Source organism: Arachis hypogaea, chromosome 8 (assembly GCF_003086295.3).
Source record: "Arachis hypogaea cultivar Tifrunner chromosome 8, arahy.Tifrunner.gnm2.J5K5, whole genome shotgun sequence".
NCBI lineage: Eukaryota > Viridiplantae > Streptophyta > Magnoliopsida > Fabales > Fabaceae > Arachis > Arachis hypogaea.
Genome location: NC_092043.1, coordinates 41,119,312 through 41,142,954, shown reverse-complemented (window position 1 = coordinate 41,142,954; position 23,643 = coordinate 41,119,312). Strand labels below are relative to the sequence as shown.

At 35.5% G+C, this 23,643-nt stretch overlaps 2 protein-coding genes and 2 long non-coding RNA genes across 5 annotated transcripts; 3 read left to right on the top strand and 1 right to left on the bottom strand.

Moving 5' to 3' along the window:
• The first annotated feature begins 2,678 nt into the window (after positions 1 to 2,678).
• LOC112707499 (uncharacterized) lies at positions 2,679 to 9,134 on the top strand. Its single transcript, XR_011864860.1, has 9 exons — positions 2,679 to 3,309; positions 3,855 to 4,006; positions 4,415 to 4,491; positions 5,091 to 5,150; positions 5,278 to 5,381; positions 7,174 to 7,530; positions 7,923 to 8,003; positions 8,199 to 8,262; positions 8,848 to 9,134. It is a non-coding gene; the product is annotated as an uncharacterized lncRNA (long non-coding RNA).
• Positions 9,135 to 9,192: 58 nt separating this feature from the next.
• On the top strand, positions 9,193 to 12,166 carry LOC112707498 (probable receptor-like protein kinase At1g11050). The gene is made up of 3 exons (XM_025759247.3): positions 9,193 to 9,266; positions 9,585 to 9,995; positions 10,278 to 12,166. Exons 2-3 carry the CDS (start codon positions 9,718 to 9,720, stop codon positions 11,851 to 11,853), a joined length of 1,854 nt encoding a protein of 617 aa, XP_025615032.1. The 5' UTR covers positions 9,193 to 9,266; positions 9,585 to 9,717; the 3' UTR covers positions 11,854 to 12,166.
• A 443-nt stretch (positions 12,167 to 12,609) lies between these two features.
• Positions 12,610 to 13,566, bottom strand: LOC140174858 (uncharacterized). Its single transcript, XR_011864859.1, has 2 exons — positions 13,229 to 13,566; positions 12,610 to 12,936 (listed from the first exon to the last, which is right to left on the bottom strand). It is a non-coding gene; the product is annotated as an uncharacterized lncRNA (long non-coding RNA).
• A 144-nt stretch (positions 13,567 to 13,710) lies between these two features.
• Positions 13,711 to 21,464, top strand: LOC112707497 (cellulose synthase A catalytic subunit 3 [UDP-forming]). 2 transcript variants are annotated; one of them, XM_072201315.1, is made up of 15 exons: positions 13,711 to 13,835; positions 14,566 to 14,716; positions 14,838 to 15,033; positions 15,651 to 15,868; positions 16,025 to 16,139; positions 16,234 to 16,417; positions 16,661 to 16,927; positions 17,027 to 17,372; positions 17,485 to 17,622; positions 17,908 to 18,033; positions 18,127 to 18,339; positions 18,506 to 18,770; positions 18,971 to 19,173; positions 19,957 to 20,307; positions 20,624 to 21,464. In XM_072201315.1, the coding sequence occupies exons 2-15, from the start codon at positions 14,693 to 14,695 to the stop codon at positions 21,206 to 21,208; spliced, it is 3,231 nt and encodes a 1,076-aa protein (XP_072057416.1). In that variant the 5' UTR covers positions 13,711 to 13,835; positions 14,566 to 14,692; the 3' UTR covers positions 21,209 to 21,464. The 2 variants fall into 2 exon arrangements, with proteins under 2 accessions (XP_072057416.1, XP_025615029.1); XM_025759244.3 differs by having other exon boundaries at positions 13,711 to 14,211.
• Positions 21,465 to 23,643: the final 2,179 nt, after the last annotated feature.

Here is a 23,643-nt window from a genome sequence, read left to right as displayed (position 1 = left end):
GTGAGAATAGTTGACAAAATCCACTTAATTCAATCCAAAATATACCATAAAATTGTAGTTTATTAGTACTCGCGAACCGTCCTCGAATATCCTGCGCAATAAGAAAAAGCAAAGAGAAAAAAATAGATGAGAAACACTGTTTAAAGGTTACTCTGTTAATAATGAACTTCAAATTACTCAATGTTACCCATATTGACGACAAGTTTTTGCAAGTACGGTGTCTTGAACTTTCTTAAAAAATTCTATATGCCTGATGCAAAACATGTGGAAAGCCCTAGGAGGCGACCAAGCTCCGTTACTAGGGGCCACAATTACATTGATGGATTCGTGTCGGTCAGAAATCAGTCCCACACCATCCTGAGTCACCACATGTTGTCGCAGGTTAGTAAGAAAAAAGTGCTACACATCAGAAATCTCTCCCTCCACAATAGCAAATGCAATTGGGACGATATTGTTGTTAGCATCTTGTGAAACTGCAACCAACAAACAACCCTTATACTTTCTGTACAAGTGAGTCTCATCCACCTGGATAACTCGTTTACAATATCTAAATACTCTAATGTAGGGGTAATAACTCCAGAATACTCGATGCAATACCCGGATATTAGTTACCAAGTCATCGCCTTGATATGCAGGCATAGTCTCAAAATGGAAGACTGCAAATGGCTCTTTATGACACATGGCCTCAAACCATATGGGCAAAGTTTCGTATGATACTTTTCAACCTCCAAATATTTTTTTTCACTGACTTTTGCTTATCTAACCATGCTTTTCGATAGCTGATGGTGTAATTGAACTTCGACTGCACTTCCGCAATAACTGATTTCACTTTTATCGAGGGGTCAGCATCAACCAACGGCTTTATTACTTCTGTAATTGTGTTCGAATGATCCTAAGAATTGGTGGCTCTAGTACAAGTGTGACTACCATTATACCTCCTTATAACCCAACAGTACTTTCTGCTGATCATGCTAACCCTGATCAGCCAATCACAATCAGTCACATACTGTGTACACTTGGCATAAAATGTCAACGGCTCTGACTTATACATCTAGTAGTCTATACCTCTTCGGATGGTATAATCTTTTATTGCCATAATAACAATTTCTCTAGAACTAAATTCCATTCCCACGACAAATTCACCATCTGCGACAATAAGAATTTCTACCACGACGACAGCCATACGATAAATATTTAATAATCGAAATTAGAAGTAAATCAATACTCACTACATCAATATTAATATAAATAAACTTTACATCAAGTTATTATCTCAATTTTAACAAAATAAAAACATAAACACATAAATAAATACTAATTAATATTTAACTAAATCAATAACTAACCAAAAAGATTATTATCTTAAATTTAACTAAATAAACACATAAACAAATGCTAATTATGTATATTTTCACATGTCATGTAACTATTTGGTCCATCGATCAATATAAATTATTATAAAATTCTAATCCTTCGTATAAATATAGGCAATTACGTACCTGCATTCATATATTCTGAAAACTCCGGAGCATGCATGGCTTCCAAATCTAAAACTCGCATGAAAGATGGCTCCTCAAACAGATGTTCGTTTGCGAGTGCATTTGCCACGTCTGACACATTTAGAGCCATAGTGCCGTCACCTTGATCTTCGTCTCTGCCTGGACCAACAACTTCGTAATTGCTTTCAAACTCTTCCTCACTGTCATTGTTGTAATTTTCCCGTTCAATATTTCGGTCGGCTTCAGATTATTCGAACTCAATATACAACTCAATGAACGATATCGGAGCGCGACTTTCAATGTACATTGAAAACATCTCTTGCATGCTCGCTTCATCAGTTATATATTTGGTTTGAAATCGAACGAATCCACCAAATACCGATATAGAATATCTGTATAAAATACATGATATTTTCCTTGACATTTCAGAATCTATCTTCTCACAAATCACACATTTTAGTTATTCGAATGAGATTGTGAATGGAATAACAATATCTAACAGATTTTCACAAATAAATTTTACTCCTTCAGATATTTGTAACAAAATCTGACCGAAATAATATACTTTTAGTAGGACTTTATCATCCATTTTTTTCACTCACAAGAATATGAACTTCACTATCAAATTTTTTTACTTCATACGAAATAACAAAGATAGAAGAAGAAGAAGAAATTTAAGAATACACACTTATTTATATATATATAAGCAAATCGGACCTATCGATTTGATTTTCGCAAAATAAACAAAATTAAATCTATACGAAAATCGGAAAATCCGATTAGCTAGCCAAAATTCAAATTCTCCTTCGAACACAAATCGGACTGTCTGATTAATGGATGTAATTTTTTTAACAAAAAAATTAAATGATTCAATTTTTTCACCTCATATTTTAAAAAAAGTTGTCTTATATCCATATCTAACACCTTTATTCTCTATAACCACGCACAAGATACAGAGACTTCGCATATCAAAAAAAATGAGCCACTGTAATCCTTTCAAACAAAAGAGGAAAAGAAATACTAACTGTAACAGTTAACTTCAACTTAACTTGCAAAAAATAAATCCTATCCTATAACAATCCTTTAAAAGAAAGTTTATTCAGTAGTGGAATTCCTATGTGGCATCCTCTAGATTTTTTCAAATTTTTTTATCTATGATCTTTATTACAATAATACCCCATGATCAAATCATCCGCGTTCCACTACTCTTCTGAACATCGTGCCTACTTTACATGTACAAACTCCCCTGAAATTTCAAATTTCGAATTCAAAATCAATTAAAAAGGAATTCATTCCCAATTTTCCATCATCTACGTTCTCCATTCTCTGTTTCATTTTTCTCTCTTCCTCCTCTTCTTCTTTGATTCTTCTCCTTCATCGTCAGTTCCTCCTCTTTTTTTTCTTCCCTTCTTCCGTTCGTTTCTTCTTCCTGTTCCTAATCTAAGTTGGAGATGGAGGTTATAAAGTTCATGTACTCACCAAGGCAGAGGATGTCATTGTACCTGATGGCTCCAAACTTCAGGGGAATCATCGCAGTGGAGGCAACGCCAGCGGTGGTGGTAGGGTTGCGGCGGTGGATGAGGTGCCGATTGCTGTGGTGGTGGACGATGGTATGACGTGGTGGTCGCAGTGGGTGTGGTGGAGTTCGTGGTAACTATCCATGTGTGGTGATGGATACGGAGGAGGAAGCGGCGGAAGAAAGCATATAGCTGGAAAGTACTAAGTGGCGTTCATAGAGAGCACATGCAGTGAGACTATGAAAGCCGAAAGCACAGCAGAACAGAGCCATGAGATCTAAACGGCGTTCATGGTTATTATTATTTTTTTGTTTTAATTAATTAATTAGATAAATCATGTAAATGATTATTATTTGTTTAATCTACAAATTTTATTATTTCAAAATTTAAATTTTGAATTGAAAATTAATTTGAAAAAAAATCATTTGTATATGTTCATTTTCATTATCCTCATAAATCATGTTTTCCAATTGTTTCTTCTCATCACTCTTTCTCTCGCTCTCTAATACCGGGAGCTGCAGTATTAAACAACAAAATCAAATCAGCTGTCTGTGAAACATGGTTCGGTATCTCCTTTTGAGCTTTGATCATGGAGTTTGGTATCTACATGTAATCCTTTTTTCTTCTTTTTTGAAACTTTAGTTATTAGTTATTTCTAACGTTAGTGCTTAATATGTTGTTTTTATTTGTTGTGCATTTACATATTTTTTTAACACATCTATATTTGGACAATCCCTCGACTACCTTTAGTTATTTCATGGTTAGATCACACATAATTTGCTCAACCAGCTCTATCCATGATAAAAGATTGTTGAAGTTTCTGGTGTTTTCATGGTAGGTTGAATGGTTGATCTAAGTAGAGCAAGGCACCTTTGCTTGAGATAGTTTCCGAGTCTGATATAAAAACGGGTATTGAAGCAGCAGATCATGCAGCAGAAATACAGAGATTGGTTCAGTATTTGGGAGTGAGCAATGGCATTATGCCAATATGTAAGAAGGATCTCTTTGTTATATTCCTTGCAATTGAAATAAATTGTGATCTTAGCCATCGTGATTTTTCTTTTAAATAAATTGGTTTGGTGTACAAGGTGGGGGAAGTGGGGAACAACTTGAGTCCGCTGATTTCAAAGCATAAACATGATGGTAGTCTTCATTTACCATCTAATTAAATTCTATTTATTTTAAAAAATGACAGTCTAAATTTACATAGGATTGTATTCAAATTTTATGTTTTCTTAGAGTTTAAGGATAGATATGGGATGCACCCTATACATGTAGTCAACTTATATGTTAACCAAGCATTGAACATCAATTTATATAGTATTAATGATAATAGAGTTGAAGACTTAAATTCAGCTTAGTATGTTTTCTTATTTTAGTTAATTCTTTTTCTTTTAGGAAAACTTTTTCTATACTAACAGTGGTGGGTGCTTTCAGTATCTAAATCCATTATCAGCAGAAGTACATAATTCAAGGTGTAAATTTCAATTCACTACTTTATTATTTTACTATTGTCAATCTTAGTACATGTACTATCTAAATATCTTATTAGATATGGCAAATTAGTACATGTACTATCTAAATATCTTACTAGATATGGCAAATTTCTCTTCTCTATATAAGGATCTAATTAAATAAGAAGCCAATTTATTTTTTTATTTCAATGCAGTCCCCCAAACATATATCACCAACGTAGAAAGTGCAAATGTATGGACCACTCGCAAATTAACTTTTTCATACTAAGCATAATATGTATTTGTGTGGACTTGGCATTTATACATATATTTTTTCCCTCTAATTTTGGTTAACTTAATTGTGACATGATGCCTAAAGATTGAAAGTCTCGATGTTTATTCTTAAGCTTTTGAATATCACAAATTGTATTGCGGGTCAGCAGACAGTACACTAAAATTTGGGATTTAGAATCCTTTGAACTGATTGGATCTACTAGACAAGAGGTTTCTCATTTAGTGTCGTATGAGTCATGGTGTTAGCAATAGAGATTATTGGTGGGTTTGGATTCTGCCGTTTCTCTCTTTTAAATGTTCTTATTTGCATTATTTTCTTTTTTCAGGTTCACCCCATTATGTACAAGCACAAATATAGTGGAGGTCATGGTTCTCAGTGAATTTTGGTAGATATTTTTGCTTAATGTTTATTTGATGGTTCCATTTTGATATATGTTGATTTTACTAAAATTATTTGGGATCTGATTTCTAACAACCAGAACTTTCTAACAATGAAAATGGTTATGTTACCAGACAGCAAAGCTGCAAAGGCTTCTCGATAATGCAATATGAAGACAAGATCCATGGGTATGAAGAATTCTACTAAGAAAACTATTAGAAGGAATCACAAATAAGTGGTAATTTATTTTCCCAATTAATCTACTGATAGTTGTCATTTATTTATGGGGTTTTTGTTGGTTTGTTCTTTTTTGGTATTTTTTAGTTTGTTCTTTTGTCATTTAGTTATTTCAGCAGGGTTCAAGCTATGATCAAGAAACTTTACCTTAAGTTACCAAGAATAAACCACCAGTTTCTTTCTTCAAATTGCTAAAGAGCAATGGGACTTTCAACTTTCCGTTTTGTGGATGACTGCTATTATAATATACATTTAATTCACATTTATTTATTTATTTTTTGAATTTGATCTGTTTTATTTTGTTCTCTTTTACCTTTTCCAGTTTTATTTCAATTTGAATGCTTCTATAGTAAGAACATTGCCATCAATTGCTTGGATAGAGGTGGATTTGATATTCTTCTTTCAGTGGTTATGTTTTAGTTCGATGAGGTAGATTTGGCTGGCGCAAAGTTTGAATAATGGTTTGTTGAGATGGTGAATTTGTCTCTGTATCTTAAAAAAATTATATATTTGGCAAATATATGCATTTAAACCATTTTTACAATTTTTCTTTCGAAAGCCTCTGTTCCTATAGAATTAAGATAGTTCTTTCTTAGACTCTTTAATTTATGAGAACCTATTATTTTACATAATGAGAGTTTAGAGATCAACCATTTTGCATTGCTGGCACTGTGCATCCTGTTTTCTAGAAAAATAACTATTTATATTCTTAAATGATTTAGGACTATGAAGTTCTCAAAAAACTTGCTTGTGTGACTGATAAATTTGATAGGAGAGCCCCTGAGCAATTACGTGAGTAAGAAGATTCAGTATTTCGTTGTACTTAATGTTCTATGCACTTTTTTTTTTCCGTTGTACTTAGTGTTCTATGCTCTTTTTTCTTTTTCATTTTTGTTGAAATCATGTGCCTTCTCCTGCTTATTTGCTTTTCAAAGAGTTGGGTATTGATTTGCCTATATATTATGACTTAATTTTTTTCATTTGAGGGATATAATTTTGCTTTAAAATATCGGATTGCCATTCCTTAATTGAGTTCTTTGTTTACTATAGAGAATTCTGCACCACAATTCCTAATGATTTTGGATTCAGAAAAATTAAGCTCTCTCCCTATACGTTTTTTTATCCACTTTGTCTCCTTTTATATTAATGATATGTATCAATTCCTTTGCAACATTAGTATTTGATATTCTTCTTTCAGTGGTTATGTTTTAGTTCGATGAGGTGGATCTGGCTGGTGCAAAGTTTGAATATTTATGGTTTGGACTTTGGAGTAAATATTTATTTTTTTGTAAAAAAATCATGAAGCTTTTTTTTTTTGCTGCTTTATCTTTCATTATTGTATATTCACGCTCTAACTACACATGCTATATTTTTTCAGCTAATTTTTGTTGAGATGGTGACTTTTATCTTGAAAATTTTATGTTTGGCAAATATATGCATTTAAACTATTTTTTCAATTTTTCTTTTGAAAGCCTCTGTTCCTATAGAATTAAGATAGTTCTTTCCTAGACTCTTCCATTTATGTGAACCTATTATTTTACATAATGAGAGTTTAGAGATCAACCATTTTGCATTGTGTGCATTGTGCATCCTGTTTTCTAGAAAAATAGCTATTCATATTTCTTAATGATTTAGAGCTATGAAGTTCTCAAAAGACTTGCTTAGGTGATATATAATATTCTATGCTCTTTTGAACATCCATAATTGTATTTCTCTTATTATCATTATTATTTTGACTACCACTCTATTAATGTATATTTATAATTTTACATGACTTTTGTGGTATTATGTAGCATGTGAAGTTGGTGACAGTGTCGTTGCAATGTTAGATGATCTTAATCATAGGAAAGGGCTCTTCCTCTGTGGTGTGTGTTATTATCCATGGCTATTAACAAGTTTTAGGGTCAAACATATGGAACTATACTTGCCCAAGCATGTTTTTACACACGAGTTAGACCTTGCAAGGAATGCCCCTGCCAGGGTTTCGTTAGTTTTCTTGCTCTTTGCGGCATCCACAACTACATTAGGGCAATCAGTGACGGGTTTTGAGTGACTGGAAGGGTAAAGTTGAGGGTTTCTTCATTGGTCTACCTTTTGGTTTGCATTACGTTTTCAAGCGTGAATGGATTTTGGAGTTTTCCGTTGTTCAGGTCACTTTCTCTATCTCTCTCTTTCTCACTCATCAGTTAGTGATTTGTGATAGCTTTATGGTTTGTAATGCATTTTGGTGTATAACTGCTTTTGTATGCACAATGCCCACCTCGCTTCTGCTTCAAAATGGGAGTTCCTTTTGTTCTTCTTATATGCTCCAAAAGAGCCAAAGATAATCATTCATTGTTGATACAAAATTACTCGCCTGAAGCTGCTTTTTACATGGATGCTAGCACTTAGTTTTATTTAATCTTTCTTTTTTTGTGGGTAAATAAAATAAAATTATTATTATTATTATTATTATTATTATTATTATTATTATTATTATTATTGTAAGTACTATCTTATGATTCATTTCTTTTAGTTTCATATAATGTGTTTAAAATTCCAGGGATATGGATTGAAGACCAAATGCATTAGATGAATCTGAAATTTTTACAAGGGTATACTGTATTTGAAGCTTGCTAATGAGGTAAATTATTGATGATTTATTATCTATTTTATAGGTTTTTTATTTTTGTCATTGTAAGGTTTATGGGTCACACTTTCAGTTTGGTTTATTACTTAAAGTCTCACTAATTGATTGGGTTTGTAGTTGATGATAATTTTTTTGGTGCGACTTGATTTTGATTTGGGAAAGAGCCTCACTAATTGTATGGATGTTTAGGTAAAGAGATGAGTTGCAGGAAAACAAAAAACAATATGTAGTCACTGCTTCATCATCACAAGATGTATGCTCTTTGCCAGAAATTTTGTATTGCTAATATACCACTTCTCTTTAGAATTTTGGAATGTACCTTTTTCTACCCTATGTTTTGACTTGCATTCTTAGTTATTACTCTAATGAAAAATATAAAGGAAGTGGAGACAACAAGTTTTCTGGTTTTGTTTTTAACCAGATAGTCAAGAATGAAACTATAAGCAAGAATAATCAGATCCCGAAGATTGTAAATTAGAAAGAATGCACCATATATGTAAATGAATGCTGCTATTTTTTATTAAATTATTAACCATGTTGCATGTACCATATGATGCTTTGTGTCTCTCAACTATCATCATGCAACCAATCATTATATGATTTAACATGTTATTTATAATGTTGATACTGCTTTGATAGTGTTCAAGCACATTTAGTTATATAAGCTTAACTATATTGTTTATTTAGCTCCATTTGCATGACCCTTAAGTGTTGCATGCAATTGCACAATTTTTCCTCATGTCTCCAATTGTTAAATTCTGAATTCTGCTAAGAATTCTATCATTATTTTCCTGCTTTAGTTAGTAATCTCCTTTCTTTGAATAATGGTTAATTTCAGGAATTTGTTTGCCATTGGTAACGGATGCAAGAAGTTAAGGAATCTAATACTAAGTCGCAAGGGTTTGGAAGCAATTGCTACCGGATGCAAGGAACTTATATATCTTGAAGTCAATGGATGTCACAATATTTGATCTTTGTGGCTAGAATCCATTGGAAGATCTTGCCAGTTTGTATGTAAAATAAGGAATGAATTAACCATTCAATAAATAGGCAACATAAGGAAGCATGGGACACATGTTTGGCCTCTTTATATTTACATTTGGTCAAGTTTTTCATTGCTTGCTATGTGTGTTTCTCTGTTTATTTTTCGTTTGTGGTGCTAAGCTCGACTTTCCAATGACAGATATCTTATTGAGTTGGCATTACTTTACTATCAAGGAATTGTTAACGTTGGTCTTCTTCAAGATGGAAAAGGATGTAAGTTCCTATAAAGGAATAATTGTTAATGTTGGCATTACTTTACTTTTTGAACAGATTGATCATTCCATTGTTAAAAATTTTAAAAACAAAGGGATAATTTACATCACTATAAAATTTATTCTTTTTGTATTTAATAATGGAATTCAAGGGATAATTATTTATTATTTAAATTAATTGAATACTAATTTTATATCTTTCCGTTTTAATTAACATATATGATATATTTAACGTTTTCATTATTTTTGTGCCAACGCACGGGTCGTGCACTAGTGTATAATATAATACTCTAACAAAAACGTGCAAATTTGACCATAGCAAGTAGCTCGCCATGGTTGACTAGTAAAACTACACCTCTCTTTGAAGTGGAAACTTGGCTGCTGTTATAATTTATAAGGGTCCAATACAGAGTCCCAAAAAACCCGTATTTGTTCATAGCGAACCTACAAAAATGGATACCCTGGATACCCAAGTAGCGCCCTTTCTCCTTCTCCTCCTCTTCACCATTTTGGTATCTGGTACTGAATCAGCATCGTGCCCCTTTGATCTCAACTACGTTGACACCTTAACATGGGACACATCAACATGCAGAGACCCAATAGACACACAACACTGCTGCCAAACCCTTCTGAGTCTTATCGGCATTGGACTATCTCAGCACCTCAAACAAACCTCACAGTTCCAACTACAGGATAACAATACTTCCGCATCTTGCTTATCCGAATTCAGGTCAGGGACGAATTTTTTTATCAATATTAGAAAAGAAAAATATAGGTACCAACATATTATCTGCCAACTTCTGCCAACTTTTATTTATATTTGTGTTTCATGGAAGTATATTCGTAGATGTGTCTAATAATTAATATATTTTAAACACATATATAAAGAGACACATCCAGAAAATATATCTATAAAGACACTTATGTATGATTAGCTCGGTCATAATAATTTTGTTGAGTTTGATGTTAATAACAAAATTATTAATATTTTTGGGTGCTCTCACTGTTTTAGATCCAAGCTTTCACCCTTATCGCTGAACACATCTATGGTGTCCACATGCTTCCAGAACTCGGATTTCGTCTCGAATTCTTCGAGTTGTGCCGGGATTGAGAACATCCAAGATTGGAAGCAGAAGGTGGGGTTAATCTCCCCACTGGACACTTCTTGCAGTGGCGACATGAATGGCCAAACGCAGTGCAGCATTTGCACGGACGCGGGATTCAAGGTCACTGCAGACTTGAACCAAAAGGACCCAAATTCGACCAAATGCTTCTACTTCACAATCTTGTATGCTGCTGGTGTTGTTAACCAGTTTGGTCCAAGCAATTTGGGCACGGCTTCTTGCATTCTGGGCTTGCCACTGTCCACGAAGAAAGGGTCGTGGAATAAGGAACAAGTTTTGAAATTGGTTTTTGGGATATTGGGTGCTCTTGGTGGTGTTATTCTCACCTCGGTTCTGATTGTTTTGTTTAGAAAGTGGGATAGGAGGAGGAGGGAGAGCCTTTATCACAGGTCAATCGAAAACAGCGTTAGGAACAGCGTTTTGCCTAATGCGGGGGCGAAATGGTTTCATATTTCAGAGCTTGAACGAGCCACGAACAAGTTTTCACAGAGGAATATGATTGGTCAAGGTGGTGATGGGGTAGTGTACAAGGGGACTCTTTCAGACGGCACTTTGGTTGCGGTTAAAGATATTCTGAACTTGGAAAGCAAAGGGGATGAGGAGTTTTGCTATGAGGTAGATATCATAAGCAAAATAAAGCATAGAAATCTTCTTGCCCTTCGGGGTTGTTGCGTTACGAGCGATAACTTGAAAGGTAAAAGGAGGTTTCTGGTTTATGATTATATGCCTAATGACAGCCTCAGTTACCAATTGTCCATTGCTGGTGCTAATAGGCTAACATGGCCACAGAGGAAGAGCATAATTCTTGATGTGGCTAAGGGGCTTGCTTATTTGCATTACGAAATCAAACCCCCTATTTATCACCGCGACATTAAAGCGACCAACATACTTCTTGATAGCAAGATGAAAGCAAAAGTGGCAGATTTCGGATTAGCAAAACAGGGCAGTGAAGGCCAGTCTCACCTCACAACAAGGGTGGCTGGCACATACGGTTATCTAGCGCCAGAGTACGCGCTATACGGCCAACTAACAGAGAAGAGTGATGTGTATAGTTTTGGAATTGTGATCTTAGAGATCATGAGTGGGAGGAAGGTACTAGATACGACGAATTCGAATTCAAACGTGGTCTTGATCACGGATTGGGCGTGGACGCTTGCGAAATCAGGTCAGACGGAGGAGATTCTTGATGAGTCAATAAGGGGAGAAGGGCCAGAGAAGATCATGGAAAGGTTTGTTCTTGTTGGGATTCTTTGTGGTCATGCAATGGTTGCGCTTAGGCCTACCATTGCTGAGGCAATGAAGATGTTGGAGGGTGATATTGACATTCCTGAGTTGCCAGACAGGCCGGTACCACTTGGTCATGAGTCGTTTCGATCTTCTCTTCTCTTTGGATTGCAAAGAAGCGGAAGGTCCATGCCATATCTCTCATCTTATGAAACAAATGTGACTACGAGCACAATGTAGGGATAACCACGTGGATTTACTACGTTGACTTGGCCATTCCCTTGATTAAAATGATTGTGGCATACGCTTAAGTCGATGACTCACGAGCAAGATTTAGAAAGAAATGTAGATTTAAGATTTACACTCAATTAAAAATATGTAGCTTTAGGATAGTTAAAAATCGATATGTGAAGACTCAAATTAGCCTTTAAAACACGTGCCACGAATATGTTGATTTTTTCTTTTCGATTTCTTATCCCTTTTGTGTATATTTGTAATATGATTACATATCATACTAGTGTGCCTCCTGGGTTTCGGCTGGATTCTATGGTCATTCTAATTTGTTATATTTATCTATATTCTGATTATATATATATATATATATATATATATATATATATATATATATATATATATATATATATCCTATTTAAATCTTCTTTATTAGATTGATATTTAATTTGATTACTACAAAATCAATCTATAAAGTTTAGAATGGTTAATGTTTTTTAATATTTTAGTTAACAATAATTTATATTTTTTAAATTTTTTTCAATTGGTAATTTTTAAAAATTATTTTTGTTAGGAAATTATTTAATTTCTTAATTTGTTTTTGGAGAAGACATATATTAATTATAATCACAAATTATACTACTTCAAATTAAATAACTTATATAATAGTGATTTTATTTATTGTTATAAATGTTAAATTGAATAAGTTATAATTACTTTTGATTTGGATTCAATGAGAATAAAACGAGATATTATCTTTTTGTACTTTAAATACTATTTTTATTTGGACCTTAGGTTTATTGGGCGCTATGCTCAAATATAAATAGTGACTTTAGCCCGTCGGTCCGCAATATACCAAAGTTGCCTCAGCAACTCTTTCCCCATCAGAAAAGTTGCAATTCAAGGGATACAAAAGGTTTTGGTTGCGGAAAACTGAGACAAGTCTTCCATTAATTTATGATTTCTAATTTCTAATTTCTATAAGTAAAGGTACGTCTTCTGAAGGTTACCTGAAACGTTAATTTGGGTCTGGCCGTGAGGTTCAGACTTCTTGTGGGTCAGCGTCTGACTTGTTCTTGTACCAAGGTGCCTCTGCAAGAGACTCTAATGCTTAAGTTAGCAAAAGTTTTAGACAGATTTTTAGTAGATTCGAATATGTATATACCTGAGAAGTATCAGTGTATTTATAGTAGAGTTATTAATCATTTTTTGTAGTATTAGTTCTACCTTTATTAGTAAATATCTGTTTCTTTTATTTCGAAAGTTTGTTAAGATCTATCTTTTAGAAAAACAAAAATATTAGAAGAGATTTAGGGAGGCAGTTACTTGTAAGCGCTTATCCAATTTCTTTTACCGTTTTGCATTTTTTCAAAATTTTCTTTACCTTGATTTGTTTTGAAGAGTTCTTTGGCGAAGAAGATCATCCGAGATTTGCTGCTTGACGTGCCCCTCCTTTTTTCGAATCTCATCAAGGTTGGTCTCTTGTAAGTAAATAATTCAAACTTAAAAGTAGACTGTAGCTCGGGCAACGCTGTCTCAAACTCCAGCTGTCGCCTGCTTATCAGTCCACCCCTCTCTGGATACACAAAGTTTTCCATAAACAGAAAACATAAAAAAAAAAGAAAAAATAAAAAAGGGAAAATTGAAGAGAAGGTTAGTCACCAAAATAAAAAGAGTAAGGTTTATCACGGCTAAATTATTGTGTTCTTTTTTTATTTCACCAGTTCGTTCTCATGTGCTATTATTCTTTTATTAATTATTAATGTTGCTACTTGCTATAGTGCTACCATCGTCATCAAATTTAGAATTTATTAATAAATTAATAAATTATGTATAAATATAACTAATATACTAATAATAATTCTTATTAAAATTTGATTAGGAGAACAAAATATTGGGTTGGTGAAGAAAATGATTGAGGGTATGTTACATTTTTGCGTTTGGTTTCAACACACACCCTCTCAAAGAAAGCTGTCGGTGGCGGCATCAAGGTCTAAAACTAAATGGTTCTAACTTATAAGTTATAATCACGTAGTTAAATTGTCCCTTTCGTTTTGTTGAAGTCATTCGTGTATTTTTATATGATTACAGCTATATATACAAATGAACTAACAGAACCAAAGCTTAAAGCTTTAGAGAGAGAGAGAGAGAGAGACCGACTCGTTTCTATTAGCTGTTGTTCTTCTCTTTCTGTCGGTGTCAACTGGATCCAAGTCTCATTCTCTTTCTGTTTCTGAATCTTGTATTCATCTCATTCCTCAGTGGAAATTGCTGAATTGTCTCTTTCTCTCTTCGTTTAACAAGAATTCTGATCCGGTGTTCTTCGAGTCTCACTGATCCATCTCACTTCTCTTTTCTCTTCGCCTGGTAAGTGTTTGATGTAATGCGCAAAACCTTGGTTGTGTTTGGTTGATGTGGACATTGAGAAATGCAAATATTGTTTTCTTTTGAAGTAACTAAATTTTACTTCAATGTCTTCTATTGATCTTGCGAGAATATCGAGGGAAATTTATATATTAAAAAAGTTTTTTGAAATTGTCTTTGGTGAGTCAAAGTGGATCTTTGCCGTAGTCACATATTATGAACATTCCACAGTTTAAAATCTGATCCTGATTTCAACATCAAGTTGCCTTAGTTTTAAGAGATCTAGAGCTTATATGGAAATGCTTGTTGGGATCTAGCAACCAGTTCTTACATAGATCCAATCTTCAATTTCTACAGAAAAAACAAAAAGAGCTGCTTCTGAAGTGAAGGTAGCTTTCAAGTGATGTGTGTATTTTGCTGATATTGTACTGCCATCGATTAGATCTCTTACTGGCATCTGGATAGAGCTAAGTAGGAGCCTGTGATGGCGTTAGAAGGGGAAGCTGGGGTGAGTTCTATGAATTATCTGTTTGATTTCACTTGGATATCGTAAGGCTTTTTTGGTTTGGGTTGGAATTTTGTTCTTGATGCATGACTACCATTTTCCAATACCATTTTGTGTTATTTAGGCAAAGACAATGAAGGCATTGGGTGGCCAAGTCTGCCAGATCTGTGGTGATAACGTTGGGAGCACTGTAAATGGCGAGCCATTCATCGCGTGCGATGTTTGTGCTTTCCCTGTCTGCAGGCCTTGCTATGAGTATGAAAGGAAGGATGGCAATCAGTCTTGCCCTCAGTGCAAAACCCGTTACAAGAGGCACAAAGGTAATGAAGATAAAATTTGTAGTTATATGTGATTTTCGACATCAGTTATGTACATATGAATGCTTTGAAGGCAAAACCCAAGCAAAATTTTGATAGTGGTAGATTCAACTTTTATTTGATCCTGCAAATTCACACTAGTAATCAGCATAGGAGACTGTTGATAGTTATAGGTCAGGTCAGGTCTCTAACATTACTACTTACTAGTCTGCTTTATTTCCACGTGAAATGGTTAGTTTGAAGAACTCGTCTGTAGTTGACCCGTTCCAACCTCCTGATCTAGAATTGGGAGAGTATCCCAACTACTTAAGTGACTTGCTGTAAGACTGCATATCCTGGGGACCTTGACCAATAAGACTCTCTTTGTGATTAACTTATTCTATGCTTGTATGATATATTTAGTGCAAAGTGAATTGCAAATCGGTTAGATGATTTTTGCTCAATAATTTTGTTCAAACATAAATGCTCCTGAATGAAATATCCCTTTGTTTTCCTCACCAGAATGGTATACTTGTAAGACATATGTTATTCACGTATGGTGTATTTTCATCATTTTGTATCTGCTGTATTGATCTGCAGTACCTTCTTAGTAATTATACTTTGTATTTAATTGATTCCAGGCAGTCCTGCAATTCTTGGAGACGGGGAAGAGGATGGTGGTGCTGATGATGGTGCCAGTGACTACAATTACAGTTCAGAAAATCAGAACGAAAAGCCAAAGATTTCAGAACGCTCACTGGGCTGGCAAATGACATATGGGCGAATGGAGGAGGTTGCTGCACCGAATTATGATAAGGAAGTTTCTCACAATCATATTCCTCGGCTGACAAGTGGACAGGTTATTCAACTTGCTTCCTGTGTAATATTTTTCTCCATTTCTTGCATTGACCCTTAACTATGTTCATGTTCTCTTTGAACATCCTGCGACTTTATTTGCCAATGTTTCTAAACAGAATTTAAAATTCAATCTTCTTGTGTATATTTTCAATTTCAGTTATCTGGAGAGTTATCTGCTGCTTCACCTGAGAGGCTGTCAATGGCATCTCCTGGCGTCCCTCATGGGAAGCGTGTCCATAATCTTCAGTATTCATCTGAGCTTAATCAATCTCGTATGTCTCCCCCTTCTTCTCTTTGTGATTGTTGTATTTCTTCATTTGGCTATGTAATAATGATTTGAAATGTGTGGTTATATTCCTTGAGTAGCAAATATTAGGGTTGGGGATCCAGGATTGGGCAATGTAGCATGGAAAGAAAGAGTTGATGGATGGAAAATGAAACAAGATAAGAATGCCGTTCCTGCTCCAATGAGCACAGGCCAGGCTACTTCTGAAAGAGGAGCTGGTGATATCGATGCTAGTACTGATGTGCTTTTGGATGATTCGTTGTTGTGAGTACTTCCATCTAATTACAAGAATATGCTCATATCTCTTTCTGTTGTAACCTTAGTCCATGTTCTGATGGTATCAGAAGGTTATTCTGAAAAGCATGTGTGACTTATACCGTATTTGCTACTATTCCTTTTCTCTGCAATTTAAGAATGCTTTGCCTAGCATATGAGCCCAATTCTTTGTCTCGTCTTCAGATTTCAGTTTAGGATAGCACTAGATAAATTTTGTTTTCATTTATGCAGGAATGATGAAGCTCGACAACCTCTGTCCAGGAAGGTTTCTATTCCATCTTCTAGGATAAATCCATACCGTATGGTCATTGTTCTGCGGCTGGTTATCCTCTGCATCTTTCTGCATTACCGAATAACAAATCCTGTGCCCAATGCATTTGCATTGTGGTTAATATCTGTTATTTGTGAGATTTGGTTTGCCATATCTTGGATATTGGATCAGTTCCCTAAGTGGCTACCTGTGAACCGTGAAACATATCTTGACAGGCTTGCAATAAGGTAAAATTTTTCTTTCTGTGCTAAGAAAGTATTTGACATATTTCATAGTTTTTCCTTAACTTTCCGATGTTCTTTTGACACAATCCATGTGACTTTTAGATATGATCGCGAGGGAGAACCATCACAGCTTGCAGCTGTTGACATTTTTGTCAGTACCGTGGATCCATTAAAGGAGCCCCCACTTGTGACTGCCAATACTGTACTATCCATACTTGCTGTTGACTACCCAGTTGATAAGGTTTCCTGCTATGTTTCTGATGATGGTGCTGCTATGCTGACATTTGAAGCTCTAGCTGAGACATCTGAATTTGCAAGGAAATGGGTTCCTTTCTGCAAGAAATACAACATTGAACCCAGGGCACCTGAGTGGTACTTCGCACAAAAGATTGACTACTTGAAAGACAAGGTTCAACCATCATTTGTCAAAGATCGTAGAGCAATGAAGGTAAGATATTGGCTAGCAAAGAAACTTTCCTGAGGTCCAAATGCTTGTGAACTACACACTACTCATGTTTCTTAGAGCCAATTTTAATATGTTTCCTTTGTCTATTTCATAGAGAGAATATGAAGAATTTAAGATCCGTGTGAATGGACTTGTTGCGAAGGCACAAAAAATTCCTGAAGAAGGATGGGTGATGCAAGATGGTACCCCATGGCCTGGAAACAACACCAGAGACCATCCAGGAATGATACAGGTGATTTACTTGTATTTTTTTATTTATTTATATATTTAATTTTTATTTGGCTGCATGAGATCTCATGTAGTGCATTATACATTATCTTTGAAATAATCTTGAAAAAACTTTATCTACCTAGATGGAGTAAATGTTGATAATAGTTTCATGAGTGATATTTTTATGTTTCTTTCTGAAGTTGATTATATGTGGGCAAGTCTAGCGCCATGCCTTTGTTAGAATTTGGTAATGAATGTAAGGAAGTTTTAAGTGTGTCATTCACCAGTTTGCATTCACTATCTATAGGTTTTCTTGGGGCAAAGTGGAGGTCTTGACACTGAGGGTAATGAACTTCCACGTCTAGTATATGTTTCTCGTGAAAAGCGTCCTGGTTTCCAACATCACAAGAAGGCCGGTGCCATGAATGCACTTGTGAGTGGTGTTTCACATTAAAGATTTGGAAGTTGATTACTTATATTCAATCATGCACTTAAGGCATTGGTGTCAATCATATAACTATTTCAGGTTCGAGTATCAGCTGTCCTTACCAATGGACCTTTCTTATTGAATCTTGATTGTGATCACTACATAAACAACAGCAAGGCCTTGAGAGAAGCTATGTGTTTTATGATGGATCCCAATCTTGGGAAAAATGTTTGCTACGTCCAGTTTCCTCAGAGATTTGACGGTATTGATAGGAATGATCGTTACGCAAATCGTAATACTGTTTTCTTTGATGTAAGTACATACACAACGTATTAATTTGATGTTTGCTATTTTTTAACATCAAGATTCATATGTTGCCTTTGATTCTTGTATCATGAATTGTCCCTTGTACTTTATGCATACATGAATTTGACTTTGTTGCAATAACTAGTTCCCTTTCTTGTCATTTTCTTAACAGATAAATTTGAGAGGTTTGGATGGAATTCAGGGGCCCGTTTATGTGGGCACTGGATGTGTATTTAACAGAACGGCTTTATATGGTTATGAACCTCCTGTAAAGCCCAAGCACAAAAAAGCTGGGTTGATCTCTTCACTCTGTGGTGGAAAGAGAAATAAGAGCTCAAAATCTAGCAAGAAGGGTAAAGACAAGAAAAAATCGCAGAAGAATGTTGACCCAACTGTGCCCATCTACAATCTAGAGGATATAGAAGAAGGGGTTGAAGGTATGCATGTTGAATTTCTCTTGACTTTTGCCTTGTCATGTTTATTCCATTCGGAGCCGATTTTAGAAATTGTATTTACCTGCTCATTTGTTTTGTGCTACCTACCTTCAAAATCTTTGTTGCATACTTCACATAGCAATATGTTTGGAGTTGCTTTAATTACTTAGCTCTTTCCTTTTTGTATACAATATTATATTCAGGTGCTGGATTTGACGATGAGAAATCACTACTCATGTCGCAAATGAGCCTTGAGAAAAGGTTTGGTCAATCTGCTGTTTTTGTTGCCTCCACACTCATGGAAAATGGTGGTGTTCCTCAGTCTGCTACTCCAGAAACTCTTCTTAAGGAGGCTATTCATGTCATCAGTTGTGGTTATGAGGATAAGACAGAATGGGGAACTGAGGTAAGAGATTACTTTATGTTGCTCTTTCATGTTTCTTGTTCCCCCAGTTGCATCCCATCTATAAGAGTTTGGGCAGCGAGAGACAAGACTCTGAATTGATCTAGATATATAGGCCAGATTCTCCTTTAGTGTTATTGATATGTTATGTGAAGCCATCTGATCATACTTTAGGATTTGAGTTATGCTTGAAATTAAACAAGGCTTTCTTGAGAAAGAAAGGCAGTTAAGAGTGGGATTCCAAAACATGAATGAGCATGATGCTATCATTTACAAATGTGCCAATATTTTATTCAACTCTATAGATTTTGCTTGAGGCAATTTTTCCTACTTTTCTTTTTGTTTTTCTTTTTCCTTATTGATTTATTGAATGAAAAAGATGAGGGACAGGTTCATGTATCATGGTTATAAGTCTGCGTTGTGGAAGCACTTAAAATGATTGGGTAGTAAACATCTCATCTAATCTGTGTTTAGCAATGGGAACTTTTCCTTTGTACCCAGTCATCCATTTTTTTATTTTATTTTGTTTTATTTATTTAAATTATCTCCATGCCACTGTATAGATGTGAGGTATGTGTGGCCTTCACAGTTTTTGTGGTTTCATGACTACAGATAATAAATAAAAAAGGCTGATCTAAAACTAATTTGGCAGAACTGTGTTTTCTGATTCTTAACCTGAATTACTGAATTGAATATGGATGCCCCTATTTTAATGAACATGTCTTATTAGAATTAAAACAGAATATTATCTTTAAAGTTACTAACTATTTTTCTTCTGTTCTACAGATAGGATGGATCTATGGTTCTGTCACAGAAGATATTCTTACTGGATTTAAGATGCACGCCCGTGGTTGGCGGTCCATATATTGCATGCCCAAGCTCGCAGCATTTAAAGGTTCTGCTCCTATCAATCTTTCAGATCGTCTGAACCAAGTGCTTCGATGGGCTTTAGGTTCGGTGGAAATTCTTCTAAGCCGACACTGTCCCATCTGGTATGGTTATAGTGGAAGACTAAAGTGGCTGGAGAGGTTTGCATATATTAACACCACAATCTATCCAATCACTTCCATTCCCCTTCTCATGTATTGTACCTTGCCTGCTGTCTGTCTCCTCACTAACAAATTCATTATTCCACAGGTTCGTAATTTTATGCAGTTTACATTATTTGAAAAACTAAGAGTTCGTTTGGTTCGTGTTTTGATTTTGCATTTCCTGTTTTCAGAATTTTGTGAACAAAAAATAAAAAGCAGATGAAAATAGAAAATAGAATTTTATTATTTTTACTATTTTCTCTTTTTTCTTCCCAAAATCTAGAAAACAGAAAATATTGAAAATTAAAACAGGAAATGAAAACGCAAACCAAACCCACTCTTGATTCTCTTGAGAAAAACATGCAACTCCTTGAGATGTTATCTTATGCCATGGTATTTTAACATACATTTTTTGCTTGCAGATTAGTAACATCGCAAGTATATGGTTTATCTCTCTCTTTCTTTCCATCTTTGCCACCGGTATCCTTGAGATGAGGTGGAGCGGTGTCGGAATTGATGAGTGGTGGAGAAATGAACAGTTTTGGGTTATTGGTGGTGTTTCAGCCCATCTTTTTGCTGTGTTCCAAGGTTTACTCAAGGTGCTTGCCGGAATTGACACCAACTTCACTGTTACATCAAAGGCATCAGATGAAGATGGGGACTTTGCAGAACTCTACATGTTCAAATGGACAACCCTTCTCATTCCGCCGACGACTCTTCTCATCATAAACTTGGTAGGGGTTGTTGCAGGTATCTCCTATGCCATTAACAGTGGGTACCAGTCATGGGGTCCCCTCTTTGGTAAGCTTTTCTTTGCATTTTGGGTGATCATCCATCTCTACCCCTTCCTCAAGGGTCTCATGGGACGGCAGAACAGAACGCCGACCATCGTTGTGGTCTGGTCCATTCTGCTTGCTTCCATTTTCTCTCTGTTATGGGTCCGAATCGACCCGTTCACTACCAAAGTCACCGGTCCTGATGTTCAGCAGTGTGGAATCAACTGCTAGAACATGAAAACAGGTCTGGTTGGAATGTTTTGATTTGCTTGCAATTCTTTTGTTTGTAACATTTTGTAATCTGTTTACCATGTCTAAATTATGTGCAGTTCATAGTCCACAAAGAAGAAATCAAATTAGAGATCAATTGTTTAAGGATATCATTTTTTTGTAATTTATTGTAATACTTTGAACATTCATTCCATTTTTTTCTGGGAAAACTATGTATCACTATTAAACTATTTACAAAGATCACACATTGTATGCATCTCTGGTACCTTACTAATTTATCACCCCCCTCCTCCTCCTCCTCTTTACTAATTGCTGTGGGGTGTGGATAAGTTTCTGTCTGGAATTGAGTAGAATGTGTTCCTTAATCATCCATGGTTCAAGCATAATAATGATAATAATTTTGACATTATTGAAAACTAGGAATTATAGAAGCTATAACTAAACTGATAACAATTACGTGCGTATGTGTGTTCTTATTTAATAATGTAGAATTTTTAGAACTCTCATAATTGATATCTGGTCAGTAAGATAAAGTTTACTTACGTGAAGAAGAGCCATTAAATTCTTGAGGCTCTTCTTATTAATAACATATTTGAGTATGAACTAGTATAGGGAATTGGTGGCCTGCAGCCACAAATTTCTTTGCTATAGTGATGAAGGGTGTATCAATAAAATCTGATGATAGTAAATTAGAGAAAAAATTAACTTATAAGAAAAACATAAATGAAGAAATAGCCACTTAAAGATATATTTGTTTATTTACGAAAAGAATTTAGTCTTTTTTTTTTAAATTGTTACGATGGGTAACCAGAGATTAATGGGTTGGACAAGTTTGGCTGGCCCAATCGTCTGAACGATGAAACGTCCAAGTGGGTTTGTTCTCCGAGACCCCGTCCGACTTGTATAAGGGAGAATAGGAGGTGGTACCTGCAAAGACACTCTGATGCCAAAGTCAGCAAAGGGGTAAAACAGGTTTAGAGAGTATTGGGCTTTTGAGATACCTGAAAGGTGCCAGTGTATTTATAGTGGTGAACCCATAACCACCGCTGAAGTAGTTCCGCCTTTTGAGGTAATTAACCGTCACTTTATCTTAGGGAGGTTGAGATATGGCTCCTGGAAGTGGGTAGAGAGATTTTAGGGGCAGTTTTAGGGTTAGTCGTGGTAAGAACCGACTTCGTAGGAAGGAGGTCGATACAAGGCGAAGCTCAACCCTTTTGGGTTGGGCCTTTTGTTGGGACCTGGGCCTTATCGTTGGGCCAGGGTATGAACAGTGCCCCTACTCGAGCCCAATTTCTTTTAAGATTTGGGTTCGAGTATTCTACTCGAGGTCATAACCGACTTGTGAGGGAACCGACATGATTGTTTGCAACCGACGTGAATTTTCGTGACTTTTGATTTTCACAGTTACGTCTAATCAAACGTCACGTCCGTTAGGGGTATGCATAGGTATTAATTACCTTGGTAACGGTGCATTCATTAATGATCGCTTCCATTTTTACCATTATGCCCCTAACGTGCTTATAAGTGCTTCCCCCTTCTTTCGTTGTTTCGTTTCTTTGATTTTTCAAATTTTTCCTTTCATCTGTTCGTGGAACACTTTCGTTGAAGGCTTTCATCTTCCTCTACCCCTTTTCAGGTAAAGGTTGGTTCTTTCTTCCCTTTTATTAAGTGCTTATGTTTGCATGCCTTTTATTTTCTTTGGAGAGGGAGAAGATGACGCCGTAGGATTCTGGTAGATTCCATGCCCCCTTAGGAACTCTCGTTTTTTATTCTTTTTTCTTTTTCCTTTGTAGGTTTTCATCGTACCTTAAGAAAAATGTCTTCTGTAGAAGTTCTTACTCAGTGGGTTGATGTTACGGTCTTGGGGGAGGAACCCTTGGTTGATGCCGAGTTTATCACCAAACTTCGCACTCATCACCATATTTGTACTTCTGAGGAGGACGAGCCAAAGTATGAATTGGTGGTCCCGGGTCTCGAAGACCGGGTTTGTTTTGGGAGGGATACTGAGGAGGTCCCTCATTTTTTCTACATGTATGAAAGAATGATTACCCGTTTGGGTGTTTTTCTTCCATTTTCTGATTTTGAAATAGCTGTTTTACGTCACTGCTGAGTTGCTCCTACCCAACTTCACCCCAATTCTTGGGGTTTTCTGAAAATTTACCAGTTTATCAGCCACGCCTTAGATTTTCCGGCCTCCTTGAGGATTTTCTTCTATCTTTTTCACATGACCAAACCCTTTAGTGGGCTAAATAACAAGCAGCAATGAGTGTCTTTTCGAGCCATACAAGGTCGGAGAGTTTTCACCCTTTTTGATGAATCCTTCCATGATTTCAAAAATTATTTTTTCAAAGTTCAAGGTGTAAAGGATCACCACCCCTTTTTCCTGGATGAAAATTCTGTTCCTTGCTTTCCTCTGTACTGGTTGGAGGCCTCCC